Source organism: Rana temporaria, chromosome 6 (assembly GCF_905171775.1).
Source record: "Rana temporaria chromosome 6, aRanTem1.1, whole genome shotgun sequence".
NCBI classification, from domain to species: Eukaryota; Metazoa; Chordata; class Amphibia; order Anura; family Ranidae; genus Rana; species Rana temporaria.
This window is the reverse complement of record NC_053494.1, coordinates 19,999,046-20,019,296: the sequence shown is the minus strand read 5'-3', so window position 1 is coordinate 20,019,296 and position 20,251 is coordinate 19,999,046. Positions and strand designations below refer to the sequence as shown.

General features: G+C 42.4%; 1 protein-coding gene across 3 annotated transcripts in view; it reads right to left on the bottom strand.

The window, feature by feature from the left end:
- The window catches only part of LLGL1 (LLGL scribble cell polarity complex component 1), a 116,017-nt gene that overhangs the window by 51,844 nt on the left and 43,922 nt on the right, over nt 1-20,251 (bottom strand). The window contains exons 3-4 of one of the 3 annotated variants that reach the window (XM_040356411.1): nt 5,952-6,033; nt 2,210-2,403 (exon numbers count right to left, since the gene is read on the bottom strand). In XM_040356411.1, coding sequence (XP_040212345.1) covers nt 2,210-2,403; nt 5,952-6,033 — 276 coding nt within the window. The remainder of the gene's footprint in view (nt 1-2,209; nt 2,404-5,951; nt 6,034-20,251) is intronic. The other 2 variants (XM_040356412.1, XM_040356413.1) reach the window with 2 other exon arrangements.

Below are 20,251 nucleotides of genomic sequence, written 5' to 3'. Positions count from 1 at the left end.
CCTGCCCTGAGTCGGGCCATCTGCATAATCAGGAAAATATGGAAAGGGGGCGGGCACTCACAGCAACCAATCACTTCACAGAAGGCAGATCCGCGATAAATTTTAGCCATCCACATTCTGCTCTATGTAAGCAAGAGTCACTGTGCTCTAGTTTACTGGAGAAGACTACAGGACTTCTTTAGAGTCATTATCTAAAGCAGTGGTCTCCAAAATGTGGCCCCTTTGCTTGCGTTTATCAGGCCCTTGGGGCATTTCATCCACCAATAACAACATTAATTCCGCCCCCCCCCCCCACTGAGAACATTGAGGGGGCACAATTCCTCACAATTACACCAACAATGGGGCACAATTCCTCACAATGACACCAACAATTGGGCAAAAAGACACCAACGATGGGGTAAAATTCCGACCACTGACACCAACGATGGGGCACAACTCCTCCCACCGATGTTGGGCCCTTTTCTACTCCCAATGGCCACAGTCCGGCCCCCCTAATGTCTTAGGCGACAGTAAACTGGCCCCTGTTTGAAGAGTTTAGAGACCCCTGATCTAAAGCCAGCCATCAAAGGATCGAAAATTCAGCCGGTTCAGCAGGAACTGGCCAAATTTCAATCATGCTTATACTGAAGTTGATCGCTTGACTTCAGTACAAATAGCCTGTCTTTTTCCCCCATCCCATGCTCAGAACACAGTTCAGTTAAAACCGGAGAGGCAGACAGATGACGTCATGATCTCCACCTCAGCCAGAGGAAGATTTGTAAACAGAGAATACAAAGCTGCCTATGAATGGCTGAGAAGCACTCAGGCCGACTCAATATTGTTCTGGGTGTGAAACAGAAAGTTGTGTCCAACAGCCGTGAATACAGTTAAAGTGACCGTAAAGCTGGAGACAATCTTTAAAAGAAACATGGGGTTTATTTATCCCAAGATTTCTACTTGCCTAGGTGGATGCAGCATTGGTCTGATGCACATCTGCCCCCCGCCGGCTCCAAGACTGAGAACTGAGCGATATAACACCGCTCACTCTTAGCTCCGTGGGCAAAAATCTGGTGACTGCCAGTCACCGCTGTCTGCTCTGCCCCTCCCTCCACACTTACTGGAGAGCTGGGCTGTGGCAGAGAAGGGAGCGGCTTCCTCAGGCTCTTAACGCTTCTCTGAGAGGCTGTGCCAAGTGCCGGTCTAGGATTGTGGGCAGATCCCGATCATATTGTCGTGATCTTTCCCCAAGCCTGGACTGGCTGTGTGAGATCAGCCGACAGCAGGCTTCACCCCGCTGTCTGCTGAAAACGGGTCACAGGAGTGCAGAACAAACTGCACTCCTGTGATTTACAGGAGAACAGACAAAAGAGCTTTTGCTGTACTTCTAGTTTCAGAGACAGAAAATCACTCAATCCCTCCAGCCACACTCGCAATACAAGGAATCTCCATTGTATTTAGGCAGCAGTTGGCTGCTGGAAATGTCCAAAAAAAAAAAAAAAAAAAAAAGAGACTGCATCTGATAGGATGCAGTCACTCTTACTGATAGAGTTACACCCAGTTCAGTCTATTTTTAATTTTACACCCAGTTCAGTCTATTTTTAATTTTACACCCAGTTCAGTCTATTTTTAATTTTACACCCAGTTCAGTCTATTTTTAAAATTACTTTTGTAAAGTAGGGTCACTCATGGCTTGAATTTCGACCCATTCAGCTGGAAGTGGCCAAAATGCAAGCTGTCTATTGGGGCCTTTAGAGAGACTACACAGGTACAGGATGGTGCAAAGACCAGTAAACACAAAGCATATCAGTCTTGTGAATCAAATTACTGATGAGATCGCTTTTGCTGCCCATATCAACCAGATTCTCCCTTTTGCTCTTGGTGTGGACTCCGTAGAGATGAGCTTGGGCGTGTTCACATCGAGCCCACTGGGAAACAGTCACTGCCAATCATAGGCAGTGAGGCATTTCCCAACCAGCAGCTGCACATACATCACGCTGCCTATGATTGGAGGTGTGCAGTGTCGGCTTCCTAGCAGGCTCGATCCACACACACACCCGAGCCAATCGCTAGTGTGGAGTATAGCGGGAAAGGATACTGGGTGCGCAGTTCTTACAGACACTCATTTCAGGTCTGCTCAGCAGTGGCCTTTTCCACACACACTATTATCTGCACTCAGACAATGAAGAATTGATCTCCTGCTCTGTGGTCTAGTGTCACCCCTGCTGCTTGCCTTCCAAATTTAATCTGCTCAGCCACAAGCGTGAGAGAGAAAGAAGAAGAGGAGTTTGAGTACTTAGCGCAGTCGAACCCTGGTCGGCCTGGAAGGATGAAGCTTCTGGTCTCCTCGATTTCGGAGCAGCCATCTTTCTGCTGCAGTTCCCAGAGATGGAGAGTGTTATCATCCAGCAGGGACAGGAGACGACCCTGGAAGGCAAAAAAAGAAGTTACTGTACAACTAAAAAGTTCAGTCTGAAATTAGGCTGCGAGGAAGCTTACAAAGCTGCTTGTCATGCAAACAGAGTGGATTATTTGGGTAGAAGCCAATTAACCACATAGTACATTTCTGGCTAAAGCCTAATACACATGAGAAAAATTGACAAACACATAAAAAAAGTTTTCGGAGCATTCATTTAATAAATCTGATCGTTAGTGCACCGCTTTGGATAGCCGATCATGCGAAATTATTCAAAAGGACAAGCACGTACATTTTTCTTGTAATAGAAGAGAGCAAATGATTTTCTTTTAATTAGAACAGTATTCATTAAGGAAAAAAATAAATGCTAAATCCATGCATGCTCAGAAACAAAAGAATATTACAACAACATCATCACGGGAAGTTATATTCTGTCTTACAAGTGCTCTAGTAACCTATTTTTGATATGAGAATAGCATGCAAAAAAATAAAAAGAAAAAAGGAGGATGACAATCATCTGATATTCTCATTGTGTGTACCAGGCTTTAAAGGGTATCTAAACCCAAAAACAGAAATGTAATCCACTGTAGCTTATTAGAACTTGGATAAGGTTTTAATACAGGTTCTTTTCAGGCTTTTTTTTCCCCCTCTCCCTTATTTTTACCCGGTAATCCTACCAGTAACATTTCCCATAGGAAAAAAAGTTTGGAACACTGTTTAAAAGTCAATGCTGATAAACTTTATTGTTTCAGACAAATGGACAGGGAGACAGACTTCCCCCTTCCAGCCAACTTTTTTTTTTTTTTTTTGGCCAGATTTGGCTAGTGGGGCATTGGACAAGCCTCTCCTTGGAATCTGGCACCAGTCTCTCTGGAGAGGAGGGCTGGACTGGGACAACATTTTTGCAATGGAATTCATACAAACCGGCCCACTTTAATTTTGCAAACACGCACAAAAAAAAAAAAAAAAAGTATATAAAACTATACTCAATTGTGCAAAAAAAAAAAAATTACACAAACATTCCACTTTTTCTGCCCTTGTTGTTTTAACTTTGGATAGGAAACATTTTCTGCCAGTAAATACCTTATACAGCCCACTTCCTGTTTGTCTGGTAAAAAGCCTAGGCTTCTGACATCATGAACATTTCTCTCACTCTGGTGAGAATTTGCCAGGAAGGGAGGGGGGATGAGTCAAAAGAGTGCCAATGAAAGCTGCAGAGGTGGAGGTGCGATTTCTGAAACAAAACAAGAGAACAAAAAGCGGCGCCCTCTAAGCTTAGAGGGCACCGCTTTTTGTTCTCTTGTTTTGTTTCAGAAATTGCTTCTTCTTGGCAGCTGGCAGCCTTCTCAGCAAGAGTATATAGTGCATATATGTTTCACTGTTATTTGAACTTGATCCTATGGACTGACCTTTTTCATATTTCTCATAAGATAGCTGCAACTGATTTTTCCCCTTCCTGCCCCCTTATCCAGTCCTCTGCTATCTTACAAAAACAATTTTATATGTATTTTTTACCTTTCACATTTCATTTGGAGAGCGCTTGATTTTATTGTTTGAGAGGTGGAGGTGTGCCTCAGTGTGTCTGTAAATCCAGGAAGTGAATAAGCAGCCGCTCCAGCTGCCCACAGTTAAAATGGCTGCAGCCAGACTCAGTGGAGGGAGATTTCTGCAGCATATTTGGCAACTACAGAATCACAGTATATATAAAATAATATGCAAAGTGGTTGAAGGGAAGCTTCAGAATGGCAAAGATGTTTCATTACAAATTAAGTGAGCAGACTGCAGTTCCTCTTTAATTATCTAAAAAATAAAAAAATAAAGGGCGTACCATACTTTCAAAGAAAGCTAAACAAATCCGCAGGTTGTTTTTACATCCGTGTCAGGACAGTTTATACCAGATAAAGGAGATGCTAACATTGCAAGTCAAGATAAACCGGTGTCTTCTAGTATTGTCATCACAGCATATGCTGTATTTTCTTTTACAGTAGTGTGGAGTAACCTGAGAGGAGCATATGGAGTGTATATTAGGCAACAATGAGTCAGATGCAGGGCATTGCCGTTGGGCAGGCGTGCTGAACCTGCGACCCTCCAGCTATTGCGAAACTACAAATCATGCCCATGCCATTGGGTATGTTTTTATGAATCTTGGTAAGGGTGTTCACCTGCCAAAAACTAAGCTCATCAAACTATATTGACACATATTGACACATATTGACACTGGGTAAAATAAGTATTGAACACGTCACCATTTTTCTAGGTAAATATTTAAAAAAAAGGTGCTATTGACATTATATTTTCACCACATGTCAGCAACAACCCATGCAATCCATACATACAAATAAACCAAAACAAATACTGTATTTATTGGCGTATAACACCAACTTTTACTCTGAAAACAGAGGGTAAATTGTGCCTGCGTGTTATACAGGCTGTGGAAAGTTTTTTTCCTGAAACTTTCCTTTTAATGTTAGGATGCGTGTTATACGCCTGTGCGCGTTATAGGCAGATAAATACGGTAAGTTCAGAACCAAGTTGTGTAATAAAATGGAATGACACAGGGGGAAAAAAAGTATTGAACACATGGAGAGGACGGTGCAATAGGGCATGGAAAGCCAAGACACCAGCTGAAATCTATCAGTAATTAGAAAGCAGCCCTGTCCCTTGTCAGTGCAAATTAACATCCACTGGTTTAGTCTCATCTGATGGCATATAAAAAAGGTATCTAAGGTGTTACACAAACATCTTCTGATGGGTAAAAGCAACGAGCTCTCAAGACCTTTGCAACCTTATTGCTGCAAAACATACTGATGGCATTGGTTACAGAAGGATTTATAAAACTTCAGAATGTTCCAGTGTGCACTGTTAGGGCCATAATCCAGAAGTGGAAAGAACATAATTTCACCATTAACTGGCCACGACCAAGAGCCAAGGACTACGTGTGGAAAGCTTCAGAAAGACCTGGAAATAGCAGGTACAATCATTTCAAAGAAAACAATAAGTAATGCACTCAACCGCCATGTCCTGTACACACACACACACACACACACACACACACACACACCATGCAAAGGACACCATTGCTGAAGAAAAAGCATATTGAAGCTTTTTTAAAGTCATTCCATTGTACTACACAGAACTTAATTTCTAAACGTAATTTCTGAACGTATTAGTTTTGGTTTCTTTGTATGGATTGCGTGGGTTGTTACTTACATGTAGTTAAAAAAAAAAAATAATGTCAATAGCACCTTTAAAAATATATTTACCTAGAAAATTGGTGACGCGTTTAATATTTATATTTCAATGGTGTTTATTGAAAGAAAGAATATTACAACAATACAGAAGCATCGCCACAATTTCTGAAAGCGTCAATGAACACCTGAGAGGTCTCAATCATAGTACATAACACCTTATATCGTTTGGCGACGCGTTTAATATTTAATTTTACCCGCTGTATATAATTTAAGGGAGGAAAGCAACACAATCTCGGGAAGAACATACAATTACCATAGTGGGACTAACCCCAATGCTGCAGGGTAAGAACACCAATCATTGAGCCTACCTGTCCAGGTAAGAAGTGTAGCTGGGTCACGGTAGCCATGTCCCTGTGCAAACCTGTAAACTCCACTCCAGGGGTCCCATATCTGTAGAGAGTCAAAGTTAAGGAAAAAAGTACCGAAAATAAAACCATCCATCAGTCGTGAGAGATAAGAGCAAGAAAACTTTACAGCAAACCTAGCCAGCAAGGAGAAAACAAGGGCCCAACAATAAGTCAATATACAGTAAAACCTTGGATTGCGAGCATAATTCATTCCAGAAACATGCTTGTAATCCAAAGCACTTGTATATTGAAGCAAATTTCCCCATAAGAAATAGTGGAAACTGAAATGATTTGTTCCACAACCATTTATTCATAGGTCCTTTAGTTTATAGTCCAAATAAAAAAAGATTATAGCAATGTGATAGGTTGTGTAACCATAAAATGTTCATCCACAAATAGAAGCCTCCCCAAGGGAATTAGAAGCAAAATCCAGCCGGAGCTCCAGGGTATAAAAGAGAAGAGAGGTGCCTCTAAGTGTAGCAATATGTAGCACCTTCATTAAATGTAACCATATTGCTACACTTAAAGGCGCCTCTCTTTTATACTCAGTTGTGACATGACGCTACTTGTATATCAAGTCAAAACTCATAAAAAATAAATAAAAATTTAGCTTGGTCTTGCAAAACACTCTCAAACCAAGGTTTTACTGTACAGGGAATCCATCATGAGAGCAACTTAGCAGACTGACTGGTTTATTTATGGTGCACATTTTGGCCCCTCATCCTCATGAGTTAGTGACTCACCAAATAGAAGAAAAAAAAGGTTTTTAAAGGACCTGGAGCTTATACACTCCATAATTCTGGGCTACAATCACCTCAAGTGGGAATATTTAAAAAAATAAAAAAAAAAAAATAGTACTGAAACACAGAAAGCTGTTCTATGGCATAGTTGCAAAGGTTGGACACAGTTTTTAATCATAAAGGGAGAGTGATGGCAATTTCTATTTTTATTTTTTTTAAATAAAAACACCCACACTTTCAAGTAACCAGGTTGCTTCTTCTTGCGCTATGAAAATGAAGTCATCCACCTTTCACTTTTTTTGGTGCACATTTCTCAAATTAACATTTACATCATGCAATCTGCTTACGATTTTCCAAACGACATAGCATGAAACCCTCTGTCTCAATACAAATTCAACTGGATTCCTTGGGTTAGTGGTTGTCAACTTATGGAGGTACAGCAGAGCCTTAACTGTGGCCCCTGACATCAAGACCACATGTAATGTGCGGTATACGTATTGCTACAGAGACACTGTCAGAGACTGCAGATATTCTAAAGCAAGGTTTCTCAACTAGGGTTCCTCTAGACGTGGCTAGGGGTTCCTTAAGCAATAAGCAACTTCTGCCTCTCAGATGAGCACCACTGACGCCAATGATCTTTTTAGTCATCTGTATGGGAAGGGGGGGGGGGGGGTGTTTATTCCCAATGACAATGCAATGAATACAAGAAGCATGGTTACCAGTAAGAATCACACTAAGCTACTGTAAGCTGTAGATATAGTAGTTATTGGCAGGGTTCCTAGAGAAAAAAGGCATAAATAATAAAAAATTATATATATATATATATATATATATATATATATATATATATATATATATATATATATATATATATATATATATATATATATATATATATATATATATATATATATATATATATATATATATATATATATATATATATATATATATATATTTTTTTTTTTTTTTTTTTTTTCTCTAGGGCCGAAACAACAAATCGGCAACTAATTGATTATGAAATTATTCGATTACTATTTTCATAATCAATTAATCGGCCAGTAACATAATGGGGTTATAAATAAATAAAATGATCCCTTTATGGTACAAAAAGAGCAAATTTCTACTGTAAATATTAGTTTCACGGTCCCACGCTAAAAAAAATTAACCCCTTACAGTAGCAATTATTATGCTCTTTGTAAAAAAAAATTTGTTTTTTTAATCCCATTATGTTACTAAACATCTCAGGCCTGGGTCACACCTTTTTTGTTGCTTTTTGCAGAAACACGCTACAGTTCATTTACATGTTTTCCTATGGGACACGTTCACATCTATGCTTTTTTTCAGCTGCTGCGTATTTGGAAAGGGCAAAACGGTGCCATTTAGTTTTTTTGGTTCAATATACTTCAATGGAGAAGCTGCAGAAAAGCATATAATGCGTTTTTGCAGCAATTTGTGTTTTTTAATCTGCCCAACAAATTGGGCAAAAAAAAAAAAAAAAAAAGTTAAAAATGCAAATTGCAAAGTTAACCGATTAATCAAAACAATAAATCGGCCAACTGATCGATTATGAAACCATCGCCCAACTATCGATCTATCTTAAAGCAGAGTTCCACACAAAAGTGGAACTTCCGCTTAATCCACTCCTTGCCCCCCACCTTACACGCCACATTTGGCATGTCATTTTTGTTGGGGGGGGGGGGGGGGGGAGTGGGGGCTTCAGGAGGAGTGAGACTTACTGTCCCACTTCCTCCTTCCGCTGAGGGGCTGCTTAGGCAAACAGTCATATCGTCTTTTGGCAGCCCCTCCCTGTAGGCGATCGCCTGGGACACGTGACAGGTCCCAGGCGATCGCCTGTCCAATCGAAGCCGAAAGCTGTCACGGCCGGGTGGGGGGGGGGGGGGGGGGGGAGGAGAGGAGCCCCGGCCGGCGTGTCGCTGGAACGTGGAGCAGGCGAGTGTGTTTATTAAAAGCCAGCAGCTACACTTTTTGTAGCTGCTGACTTTTAATAAACATTAAAAATGACTAGAACACCCCCTTTAAGCGTTCCTCCATGTTAAAGGTTGAAAAAAAGTCTGTTCAAAGGAAATGATGGTCAGATCCTGGACAGGCTAAAATGCAGACTGGAGATATGCTGAAGACATGTTACATGAGACTAGTAGAGATCCCTGCTATTACCCCTTTACAAATCAATGCAGTTACTAGAGACTGGTGAGGTCCGAGACATTCTTTCCAGAAGCCCTGGGCCAACTAACTTTAGCAGTATGCAAACAGCACAGTGATATGGCCAGCAGAGTGAATACAGCCAAGCCTATAGACAAACACCCTTTACACACCAGTCTGTTACTGGCAGGCTGCCAGGAGCTGCGTTACCCTGACAGTGGGGGATACGGCCACATGGAGCGGAAGCAGAGGTCCTGAAAGGGGCAGCTTATGACCTTAAATTCCAGCATGCAGTACTGATGTACATCTTCAGCCTGAGAGAAAAAGAAAAAAAAAACACACACACACACACACACACACACACACACACACACACACACACACAAAACAGCAGCTGTCCCGATTACAGCTTACAGGCAGTGCATGCTGGGACTTTTAGTGCCTACATAACTAACTTGGAAGCCACCAGATTCCAAATGGGAAGTCTCAAATCCGACCACAATTTCCAACACCCCCCCCCCTCCCCCAGTGATCCTAGATAGGAAAAATAAATAAAAAATATAAAAATAGACAAAAAAAAAAAAAACATTCAATGAAGGGGGCATTCAGGGGCGGACTGACCATTCGGTCATTCGGGCAGTGACCGAGGGCCCGTGCCACTAGGGGGCCCCATCAGGGTGGCCAGCCTCGGTAAAACTAGGGACAGAATGTAAAAAACAGTGTTTTTTTTACATCTGTTCCTGAAATGCCTGACACCGACACTATTTTGATGTAGAAATCCTAAGATTATAGCTGCCCCGCCTCTGCACTGCCCCCTCAGCCAATAGGAACATGTTGTACACGCCCCCTTCCACAGCGCGGCTATTTTGACACAGTAGCAGGAGATGCAGACAGAGTCCGACTGCTAGAGGAGAGGGAGGCGGGGACAGCTTACAGTGTGGGACGGACTGCTGCCTGATGAGGTAAACTGGCTGAGTTTTACAAGATGGATTCTTGTCAGTGGATTCCCCTGGAGAGCAGAGAGGGAGGGGATGTGTTACCTCTAGCATGGCTCTTCCTGACTATAAGATCGATTTTGTGTGTGATAAGTGCAATGCTCCTGGAGGAAGAACATGTCCTGAATGTCTCCCCAATATCTACTAACTACATCTCCCTACTCATTAGCTGTACACAGGCACAGTCCCCCTCCTCTCCTCTCCTGTATTTCCAACTAATGTGCCTGTGAGCTGCTGGGGAACTACAAGTCCCAGCATGTCAGGAGATGGGGGCAGCAGTGTGTTCAATCAGGCACATTTTTGGGTGAAAAATGCTGTAGTATGTATACTGTATGTGTATATATAGAGAGTGTGTGTGTATATATATATATATATATATATATACTGTGTGTGTATATATATATATATATATATATATACTGTATGTGTGTGTGTATGTATAGTGTACGTATATACTATGTGTGTATGTATAGAGTGCATATATACTGTATGTGTATATATAGAGAGTGTGTGTATATATATATATATATATATATATATATATATATATATACACATACATACACTGTATGTGTGTGTATGTATAGTGTACGTATATACTGTGTGTGTGTGTGTATGTATAGTGTACGTATATACTGTGTGTGTGTGTGTATGTATAGTGTACGTATATACTGTATGTGTGTGTGTATGTATAGAGCGCGTATATACTGCATGTGTGTGTATGTATAGTGTGGGCAGGGCAGATTCGCCCCATACGCTAGCTACACAAGCTGCGTAGGGCCCGAGTAATACTCGGGGGCCCCCGATTCTTCCCCGCAGCCGCCGTCACCGCTGCCAGCGGTCCGTGGCCGGGCGGAGACAATTTCTTTGCCGGCCGCCATTTTCTTGTAGACCAAATAATAGGAATTGAGCTGTGGCACCACCCACCTCCTGCCCCGCTGATGTCTGTCTGTGAAATGATGTGGGAAAGGGGCGGGGGTGGGCGATGCCGCAGCTCAATTCCTATTGGCAGCCAACCGGCCGCCTCTCCACACTCCTGTCCACTCTGTACTGTAATGGCGGCGGAGAGAATCTCTGCTGCTATGGCTTGATACCTGATGATGTAAGTCGGGGCTGGGATTGCCTGATGTATGGGGGGCTCCGCTGGGAATGCCTGGTGTTAGGGGGACTCCGCTGGGAATGCCTGGTGTTAGGGGGACTCTGCTGGGAATGCCTGGTGTTAGGGGGACTCTGCTGGGAATACTCAATGTAAGGAGGGGCTCCGCTGGGGACACTTGGTGTAAGGAGGGGCATCCTCTGGGGACACCTGATGTAAGGAGGGGCTCCACTGGGGACATCTGATGTAAGAAGGGGCTCCACTGGGGACATCTGATGTAAGGAGGGGCTCCACTGGGGACACCTGATGTAAGGAGGGACTTCGCTGGGAATGCCTGATGTAAGGAGGGACTACGGGTGAGTTGAATAATTTCATTTTATATAACAATGTAATAATAGAAATAATGTGCTGCAATCATCCTGACACCATAATAACCATGGTGCCGGGATGATTAAAGCGCTAACACCAGGTGTTTGGAGGATCTTTATCTGCTGATTTGTTAAACTTTCTGGAATACACATATTTCTATTGTAGTGTAAGATCTGGCTTTCTTTCTTTCTCCTCTTTTTTTCTTTCTTTCTCCTCTTTTTTTCTTTCTTTTCCCTCTTTTTTTCTTTCTCCTCTTTTTTTTTCTTTCTCCTCTTTTTTTCTCTCCCTCTACCCCTCAGACTCTAACCACACCCGCGAGCCACGCCCATGTAAGCTAGGCCCACTATTTTCCGTAAACACGCCCATTTCTTACCACCGTAGAGGGCCCCTTAGCAGAATTTTGCTTAGGGTCCCAGGGAGGTCAGGATCGGCACTGAGTGTGTGTGTATACTGTATATGTGTATGTATGTATAGTGTATGCGTGTGTATGTATACTGTGCATGCGTTTGTGTATACAGTATGTTCCATGTATGCCCACTGCTGCTCAACAGGAGTCGAGCTAACAATCGCATGCTTGTGAAAAATGCACTTGTTACCATTTGGAGCCATGTGATTGGTGCACTGCAGAGCTCGACCTTGGATCAGGCAGAAGGGCAGGGCTAGGTGCACACCTGTGCAGTGACATCATGGCAACCTTTAAGCGTGGCCTTTATTCACATGCCCCGCTGCCCAATCTGAGGCCAACCACAGCAGTTCACTATTCCGCTGGCTCTACGACTCACTTGTGCAGTTCTGCCGTAAGGTGGCACACTGGGGACTGTGATGTATATGGAGAATGTTGGGACTCTGATGTGAGCGTGGAGCTCATCCTGACTGTTGTACTCTATATGTTCTTTTGTTTGTTACTTACTCCTGGTGTGACAGCCATCTGTAAACCCGGGGGCCCCATAATCTTCTATTGCCCGGGGGCCCCATGAGTTGTCAGTCCGCCCCTGGGGGCATTCTAACATTTCCAACCACCCCACCATGAAAGTCCTTGTTCAGACACTTTTATGGGACGACAAGCATCTTCCAATTGTGCTCCTGTGTCGTCATCCTATCACGCGCTTCCCTCCAGGACACTGCAAGCAGCTGTGAAGACACATTGCGCAGGCATGGTCCAGTGTTGTAACAGGAAGCCAAGGTAATGGTTTATGATGCACACCGCTTTCATAAATTAAACATTCCACGCTTAAACCTCAGATCTACTTCAACATCCTCTTCACTCTCCTTGCCTGCATGTGTTGCAAATTGCCGGCATCGCCTGGCAACAAACCACAAATAAATAAATCAACTTCCATTATCAAGTCCTAATTTCTGTATACACATACATAGGCGGAACAACAACAACAACAACAACAACAACAACACACACACACACACACACACCCTTAAATGCTAGAGGGGAAAAAAAAAGGAAGGGGGGGGGGGGGGGATCTTGCAAAGAAAACTTTAAAAACCACCAGACAGCACTTTCCCATAACTGAAACGTCACTGTTGGATGGAATGTCCCTTGAAATAAACAAAACTAGAGCATCAGAATGGTCATATTATTGCTCCACATAGCAGAATGTTGAATCACAATGTCAGGTGTATGAACGGCTAGACCTTAAAAAAAGAGTAACTGCTTTTGTGGGAAAGAAATACAAATTTGCAAAAAAAAAAAAAAAAAGTATAGCGTAAAAAGTTGCAACAAGTCATATTATAAATTGAATGTTTTTAAAAATGACCTTTCCTTTTCAATCTGCAGCTCTGTAATACTCTGTAAAATGCAATTTAATATGGCTACCTGTGGGTGTACAACCCCCCCCCCCCCAGTATCTCATGTCCTTGTCCTGCTTGTGTGATTGGTATCCCGATTTTCCCAAAAGTCTGTACTAAAATCAATTGACACTTTCCTCAGAGGCCTACAGGTGCACAAGCTGATAGATACCATGTTTCTCCCGAAAATAAGCCCGGGTCTTATATTAATTTTGGTCACAAAAAAAACACACTAGGGCTTATTTTCAGGGAAGGGTTTATTTATTTACGGTCTGTCTGGTTGTTGCTTCAAAAAAAAAAAAAAAAAATCCTGTTTCTTTAAAGCACGATAGACAACAGTGTTTGTGCGGTGTCATCTATCCCTCTCACCTATCCTCTTAAAGCAGTAGTAAACCCCGTTTTTTTTTTTAAACCTACCGGAAAAGGCAAAAGCCATAATGAGCTAGTATGCACTGCATACTAGCTCATTATGAAATACTTACCTTGGAACGAGGCGTAGGGAACTTTCCTGGTCCACGCCGAGGGAGATGTCATCTTGCCTCGGCGTGTCTTGCGGGTATCGCCGCTCCAGCGCTGTGAGTGGCTGGAGAGGCGATGTCGCCACTCCCGCGCAAGTGCGTGGGAGACTTCTTGGCTGGCAAGGTCTGGCCTTTAGCTGAGGATCCCCGCTGTGCATGCGCCGCTGCAGTCAGCGGCCCATTGCGAGGGGAATATCTCCTAAACCGTTCAGGTTTAGGAGATATTCTTTATACCTGTAGGTATAAGTGGTAGTACAGAGTATACTACCACTTTAAAATCTAAAAATTCTGTGTCCTCTGTCTTATCCTATGGCTGAAATTGCATCGCATGCAGACTAAATTTGCACAGGACCTTTTTTGCTCCGCACCAGAAACGGATCACATGGGTGTTCACACCTATGCGATCCGATTCATATCCAAACTGACAGATTGCAGTGCAATGTGAGCTGAATGGGAGTGTCATTAACAATGTATTGACACTCCCCAGCAGTTCGCATATGCCATGCGAGTCAGGTGCGATGTGGGAACTCGCAGTGGATTTGCAGGGTTCCCGCATTGCACTATTGTGAACCCAGCCTTAAAGTGGAACTTCAGTCATTCTTGGAACTTTACATCTATTAAATCTTCTGCCCTTGTTTAAACTTTGGATAGTTAAAAAAAAAACACACACACACACACACACACACACACACACACACACACACACACACACACCTCTATTCAGAAAGGGAGGTGGAGGGATGAGTCGTAAGAGGGCCAATGAGAGCTGCTGAGGTGTGTGCGTCTGTGTAAATCCAGGAAGTGAACACGCAGCAGCTTCAGCTGCCCACAGTTGAAATGGATGCAGCCAGACTCAGTGCAGGGAGATTTCTGCAGCATATTTGGCAAGTACAGAATCACAGTATATATAAAATAATGTGCAAAGTGGTTAGGGGGAAGCTTCAGAATGGCAACTTTTTTTTACAAATTATATGAGCAGACTGCAGTTTCTCTTTAATCAGTTATTTGAATTAAAGGCAAGCCAAAAAAAATAAAAAGACCGCCTTGAAATATGCAGGTCGTTTGATGTACTTTGAGCTATGCAGAACAATGGAAACTTCTCCGCCTTTTTACATGCATAGTATGAAAAAAATAAAATAAACAAAAGCTCTCTCAAAACAGACAAAAAGTTACAATGTATAGCCGACATTCCGGAAGCGCTGGGAGGAAAATAAAAGACATATGTCGTGTTCTGGCTGGGATCCAGGCTGCGGCTGTGACAGGTGACCGAGTGCACATAGGCAGAATCATGAGAACAATCACTACTGGGGAGGGGTGAGAGAGTCTTAAACCTATAAGAGATTCCTTCTCCTTCCTCTTTGGCTCGGCCTGTTACCATGGGGACAAGACCTTTAAAGTTTTAGGAGGGGGAGAGCACATGACAGGCCCGGTCCTGCTTACTCAGCAGCTCGACGGGGATCTTTTCCTGGGCCAAAAGAAATAGCAGGAGCATCAAAGAAAATACGGCGGGGCTGGAAGTTTGATAACCCGGAGTATACGGCACAAGACTGCAGAGAGAAAAAAAAAAAAAAAAAAAAAAACACACAGAAGTAGATGTCAAACCCAACATTTAGGACTATGAACACCAGTGCGTTTTTTCATGTTTTGCAGAAACGCAGGACATTTTTTAACATGAGTTCATATGGAACACATTCACATCAATGCATTTTTGGAAAGGGTTGGGGACTTTAAATGCAAAAAAAATAAAAAAATTATATAATATATATATATACACACACTATATATATATATATATATATATATATATATATATATATATAATATATATATATACACACACTATATATATATATATATATATATATATATATATATATATATATATATATATATATATATATATATATATATATATATATATATATATATATATATATATATATATATACACACACACATATACATACACATATATACAACGTTCCCCGTATTTTTGTTGAATATAGAATATATATATATATATATATATATATATATATATATATATATATATATATATATATATATATATATATACACACATATACACACATATACATATATACACATATACATATACACACACACACACACACACACACACACACACACACATATACATATATACAACGTTCCCCGTATTTTTGTTGGATAAAATATAGAATATATATATATATATATATATATACATATATACACACACATATATACATACACATATATACATATATAAAACTTTCCCCGCATTTTTGTTGGGAAAAACAAACAAACAAACAAACAAAAACACACACACACACACACACACTGGACTGCATGTGGTGTGACCTGGCCCTTAAAGATTGAAGAAAAAAAATTAAAATATACGTCTGTCTTTTAAAAATGATCAACATGTTAAAGCTTGCATGAGATTTTAGTAATTGGTTTTACATAGACTTTAAAAACGATTCAGCAGACACTGGAACATAGGATATAATCTTAAAATGGGGAGTTTGAACAATCACCAATTACCAGTTGAACTGGGCTTGTTTTCTTCCAGTAGAACGAAAAGCCAAAATGCAAGCCGTGACCCCCACACCCTTAATACATTTGCATTAGTGTCCAACCCTTCCACTGGTTGCTTAAAAGTATATCCAATGTCAAAAGATAAAAAAAAAAAAAAAAATAAGAGGGGGAGAGAGGATTTATAGTCTTGTCAGGTTTTCATTGCCACTTGTATTGAGGTTGTAAACCTCTCTGTAGAATTTGGCAAGTCTAGAATAAGGCTATAGGTACCGTAAATATCTCCTAAAAGTGCGCTGTTTAGGAGACATTGGCGCAAAATGCAGTAAATGTCATCAGCGCATTTGCTGTGAAGAAACGGCCCCCGCTGCAGTTTCTTTACGAGCAAAGTGACGTGACTGGCAACTCCGAGGTGCAGGAGTGACATCAGGCCACTCCGGCCAGTTACAGAGTCCGCAGCCCTGGAAGGAAAAGGGGGCGAACACGGATGCAGCCTGCGCAGGCTTTGTTTGCAGGTGTCACATAATGTGCTAGTATGCAATGCACACTAGCATTTTATGCTTTTACTTTGCAGGGGAAGGAAGTCATACTTCCTCTTTAACCTACCTAGGATGGCCTAAAAGCTTAAAAGTTGTCACAAGAATACAGGCAACGATGTAAAATCCAATGAGCACACCTGGTCCAGTGACGTAGTATGACAGGTTCACTTTGAGGAAGACAATACCCGGCACATGTCTTAGGCCCGTCTCACACGGGCTTCAGATTGTAAAAGAGTAATGTCAACAGCAAGCGTTGAAGATTTTAAAGTACAATTCAGCTCCAGCTTGTAAATGTTAAACACAGATCCTTATGGGAGGGCTGATTGACACTTTAAAGCGGAAGAATTACTCAAAAGTTGAAGTACAGCTTTAAGTCCCTTTTTTTCCCACAGGGACCAGAAAGGATCTAATTTTTCAATCCTGAAAGTCAGCAGGACATAACCAAAACAGTGCAGTACGTGCCATCATAGGCTGACACTGACCAGTACAGCTGCACATACACAATCCTCCTTTGTCAGGGAAGACAGATTGCTCAGAGAGAGTGACCGATCTTTCAGATGATGGACCGGATGTCCCCGCTCACAAGTGGGAGGGGGGCAGGAAATATAATTTTTTTTAAAGCAGGTCTGATCCAATATAGACAAGAACAGTTTTATTATGAAGAATGCTGAAATTTCTAAAATACCACATTTATCTTCTTTGACCACAAAAGAATATACAAAAAGCTCATCACAAACCGTTCCTTCATCTCCTACCGCTGCTATATCACAGACAGCAGGGGTTACTTAGGAATACAGAAGAATCCAACTGCATCATGGGAGCAGATTTATTTTTATTTTTTTATGGTTCAAACGAGAAGGTGGAATGGGTACACATAGCAACCCCCCCCCCCAGTGAATCTGTAAGATTTGATATTTGCACCTTGCTGCTCAAATGGATGCCAGGAGCAAAATTTACCTGGAAGTACTGGGTAGTTAAAGGAATTTTTTTTTTTTTTAAATAACAAACATGTTATACTTACCTCCACTGTGTAGCTAGTTTTGCACAGAGTGGCCCCGAACGTCCTCTTCTGGGGTCCCTCGGCAGCTGTCTCGGCTCCCCCCTCGCAACAACTCATCACCTTCATGCAAGCGAGGTGATGACTTCTTGCTGGCGCGCTCCTGTGATATAGCTGCTCACTGTATCACTCGGCCCCGCACCCCGGCGCTCCGCATCAGTAAATGCGATTGACAGCAGCGCCAGCCAATGGCTGCGCTGCTTTCAATAAACCAATGAATGAGCTAAGAAGCCTGCGCAGGACTTTTGAAGGGTCAGGTAAATAAACGGGGGCTCGGGGCCACTAATGCCGAGATGTTTTTTCACCTTAAAAAGGGGTTGTAAAGGTAATTTTTTTTCCCCCCTAAATAGCTTCCTTTCCCTTAGTGCAGTCCTCCTTCACTTACCTCATCCTTCCATTTTGCTTTTAAATGTCCTTATTTCTTCTGAGAAATCCTCACTTCCTGTTCTTCTGTCTGTAACTACACACGGTAATGCAAGGCTTTCTCCCTGGTGTGGTGAAAGCCTCTTGGGGGGGGGGGGGCGAGCAGGAGTGTCAGGACGCCCACTAACACACAGCTCCTTTCTCTATCTGAAAAGTAGACAGTGTTCCGACACTCCTGCTCGCCCCATCCCCCCTCAAGAGGCTTTCTCCACACCAGGGAAAAAGCCTCACATTACTGTGTGGAGTTACAGACAGAAGAACAGGAAGTGAGGATTTCTCAGAAGAAATAAGGACATTTAAAAGCAAAATGGAAGGATGAGGTAAGTGAAGGAGGACTGCACTAAGGGAAAGGAATCTATTTAGGGGGGGGGGTACCTTTACAACCCCTTTATGCATAGAATGCATCAAGGTGAAAAAATATTTACCTTTACAACCCTTTTAAAGCGGGGGTTCACCCGCACATGACACTTTTTACCCTTAGATTCCTGCTCGTTTTGTCTAGGGGAATCGGCTAGTCGTTTTAAAATATGAGCTGTACTTACCGTTTACGAGATGCATCTTCTCCGCCGCTTCCGGGTATGGGCTGCGGGACTGGGCGTTCCCATTTTGATTGACAGTCTTCCGAGAGGCTTCCGACGGTCGCATCCATCGCGTCACGATTTTCCGAAAGAAGCCGAACGTCGGTGCGCAGTATAGAGCCGCACCGACGTTCGGCTTCTTTCGGCTACTAGTGACACGATGGATGCGACCGTCGGAAGCCTCTCGGAAGACTGTCAATCAAAATAGGAACGCCCGCTCCCGAAGACCCATACCCGGAAGCGACGGAGAAGATGCATCTCGAAAACTGTAAGTACAGCTCCTATTTTAAAACAACTAGCCGATTCCCCTAGACAAAACGAGCATGAAGCTAAGGGGATTGTTTGAAAAAACAGTTTTATGGGTGAACTCCCGCTTTAAGGATCATGTGACAGCACTGGTATTTGTGGATTGACCACTCAGATACCCAATGCCATCACATGATGTCAGTAAAAGTCCTCAAACTTGAGAAGCCTTCCTGTAGCAATCTGGGCTCTTTTTACTCTTGGTGGTCCCCGGAAGTGAAGGAAGGTCAAATTCAGAAACAAACTGACCAAACCAACTGGAACTCTGGAAGTAGTAGAGAGATCATTCTGCCTAGCAAAAGGTACATCCATGTCAGAAACGGGTGGCCAAAAGCACAATCCCTTGAAGAAAAGTTGATAGCTCAACTTGGGTATGAACCAGCCTGTCAGATTTTACATGCGATTATTGCTGGTGGCTGTCATAGCAGGGGAAGCCATCCCCACCGGGAGAACACAATGGTTACGTGGGAGTGATTGCCCCATCAAACACTGACTGTTGATGGGGGGGGGGAGAGAAAAAAGCCTGCCTGCAACCTATGACTGGCCGGCCTTCGTTTGCTTGGAGTTGCAATTTACCCCCTTTGCTGCATTAACCACAGCAAAACATTTCCATAAGTCTTTGGCCCAGTACACAATGTAGCTGAAAACACAATGTAGAGCAAAAACTAGTATATCTAATCTGAAACTTTTCTCCCCTCATTTTGGAAAAAGCAGGAAATATTCAAAACGCTTCTCAGGCTTTATTTTTTCCTTTTCTCTCCCTTTATTGCCATAAACGTTTAATTAGGAAGATTGGCCTGTCATTTCCTGTCTTGTAGACACAACAGGAAGCGAGGAGCATTCCACTCTCAGGCTCCATTCACAACAAAACCACGCGTTTATGAAAACACAGTAAAAAATGCGTCTCACGTTTGCGAGGCCATTTATTGTTAATGGCCCCCCAAAACGTGAAAAGCAGATGCGCTTCGCAAAGCACAAAAAAAAAAAAAGACATGCAAAAATTAATGCAGATAAAGGCTATACGAGCTACTTCGCCATGTCCGTTGCATGTAGGGGGCCCATTGTAATGAACAGGCCGCCCTGTGTATGTACATGCATGCATGTATGTATAAGATTTCACCCTTCTTAAACCCCCTCCCCCC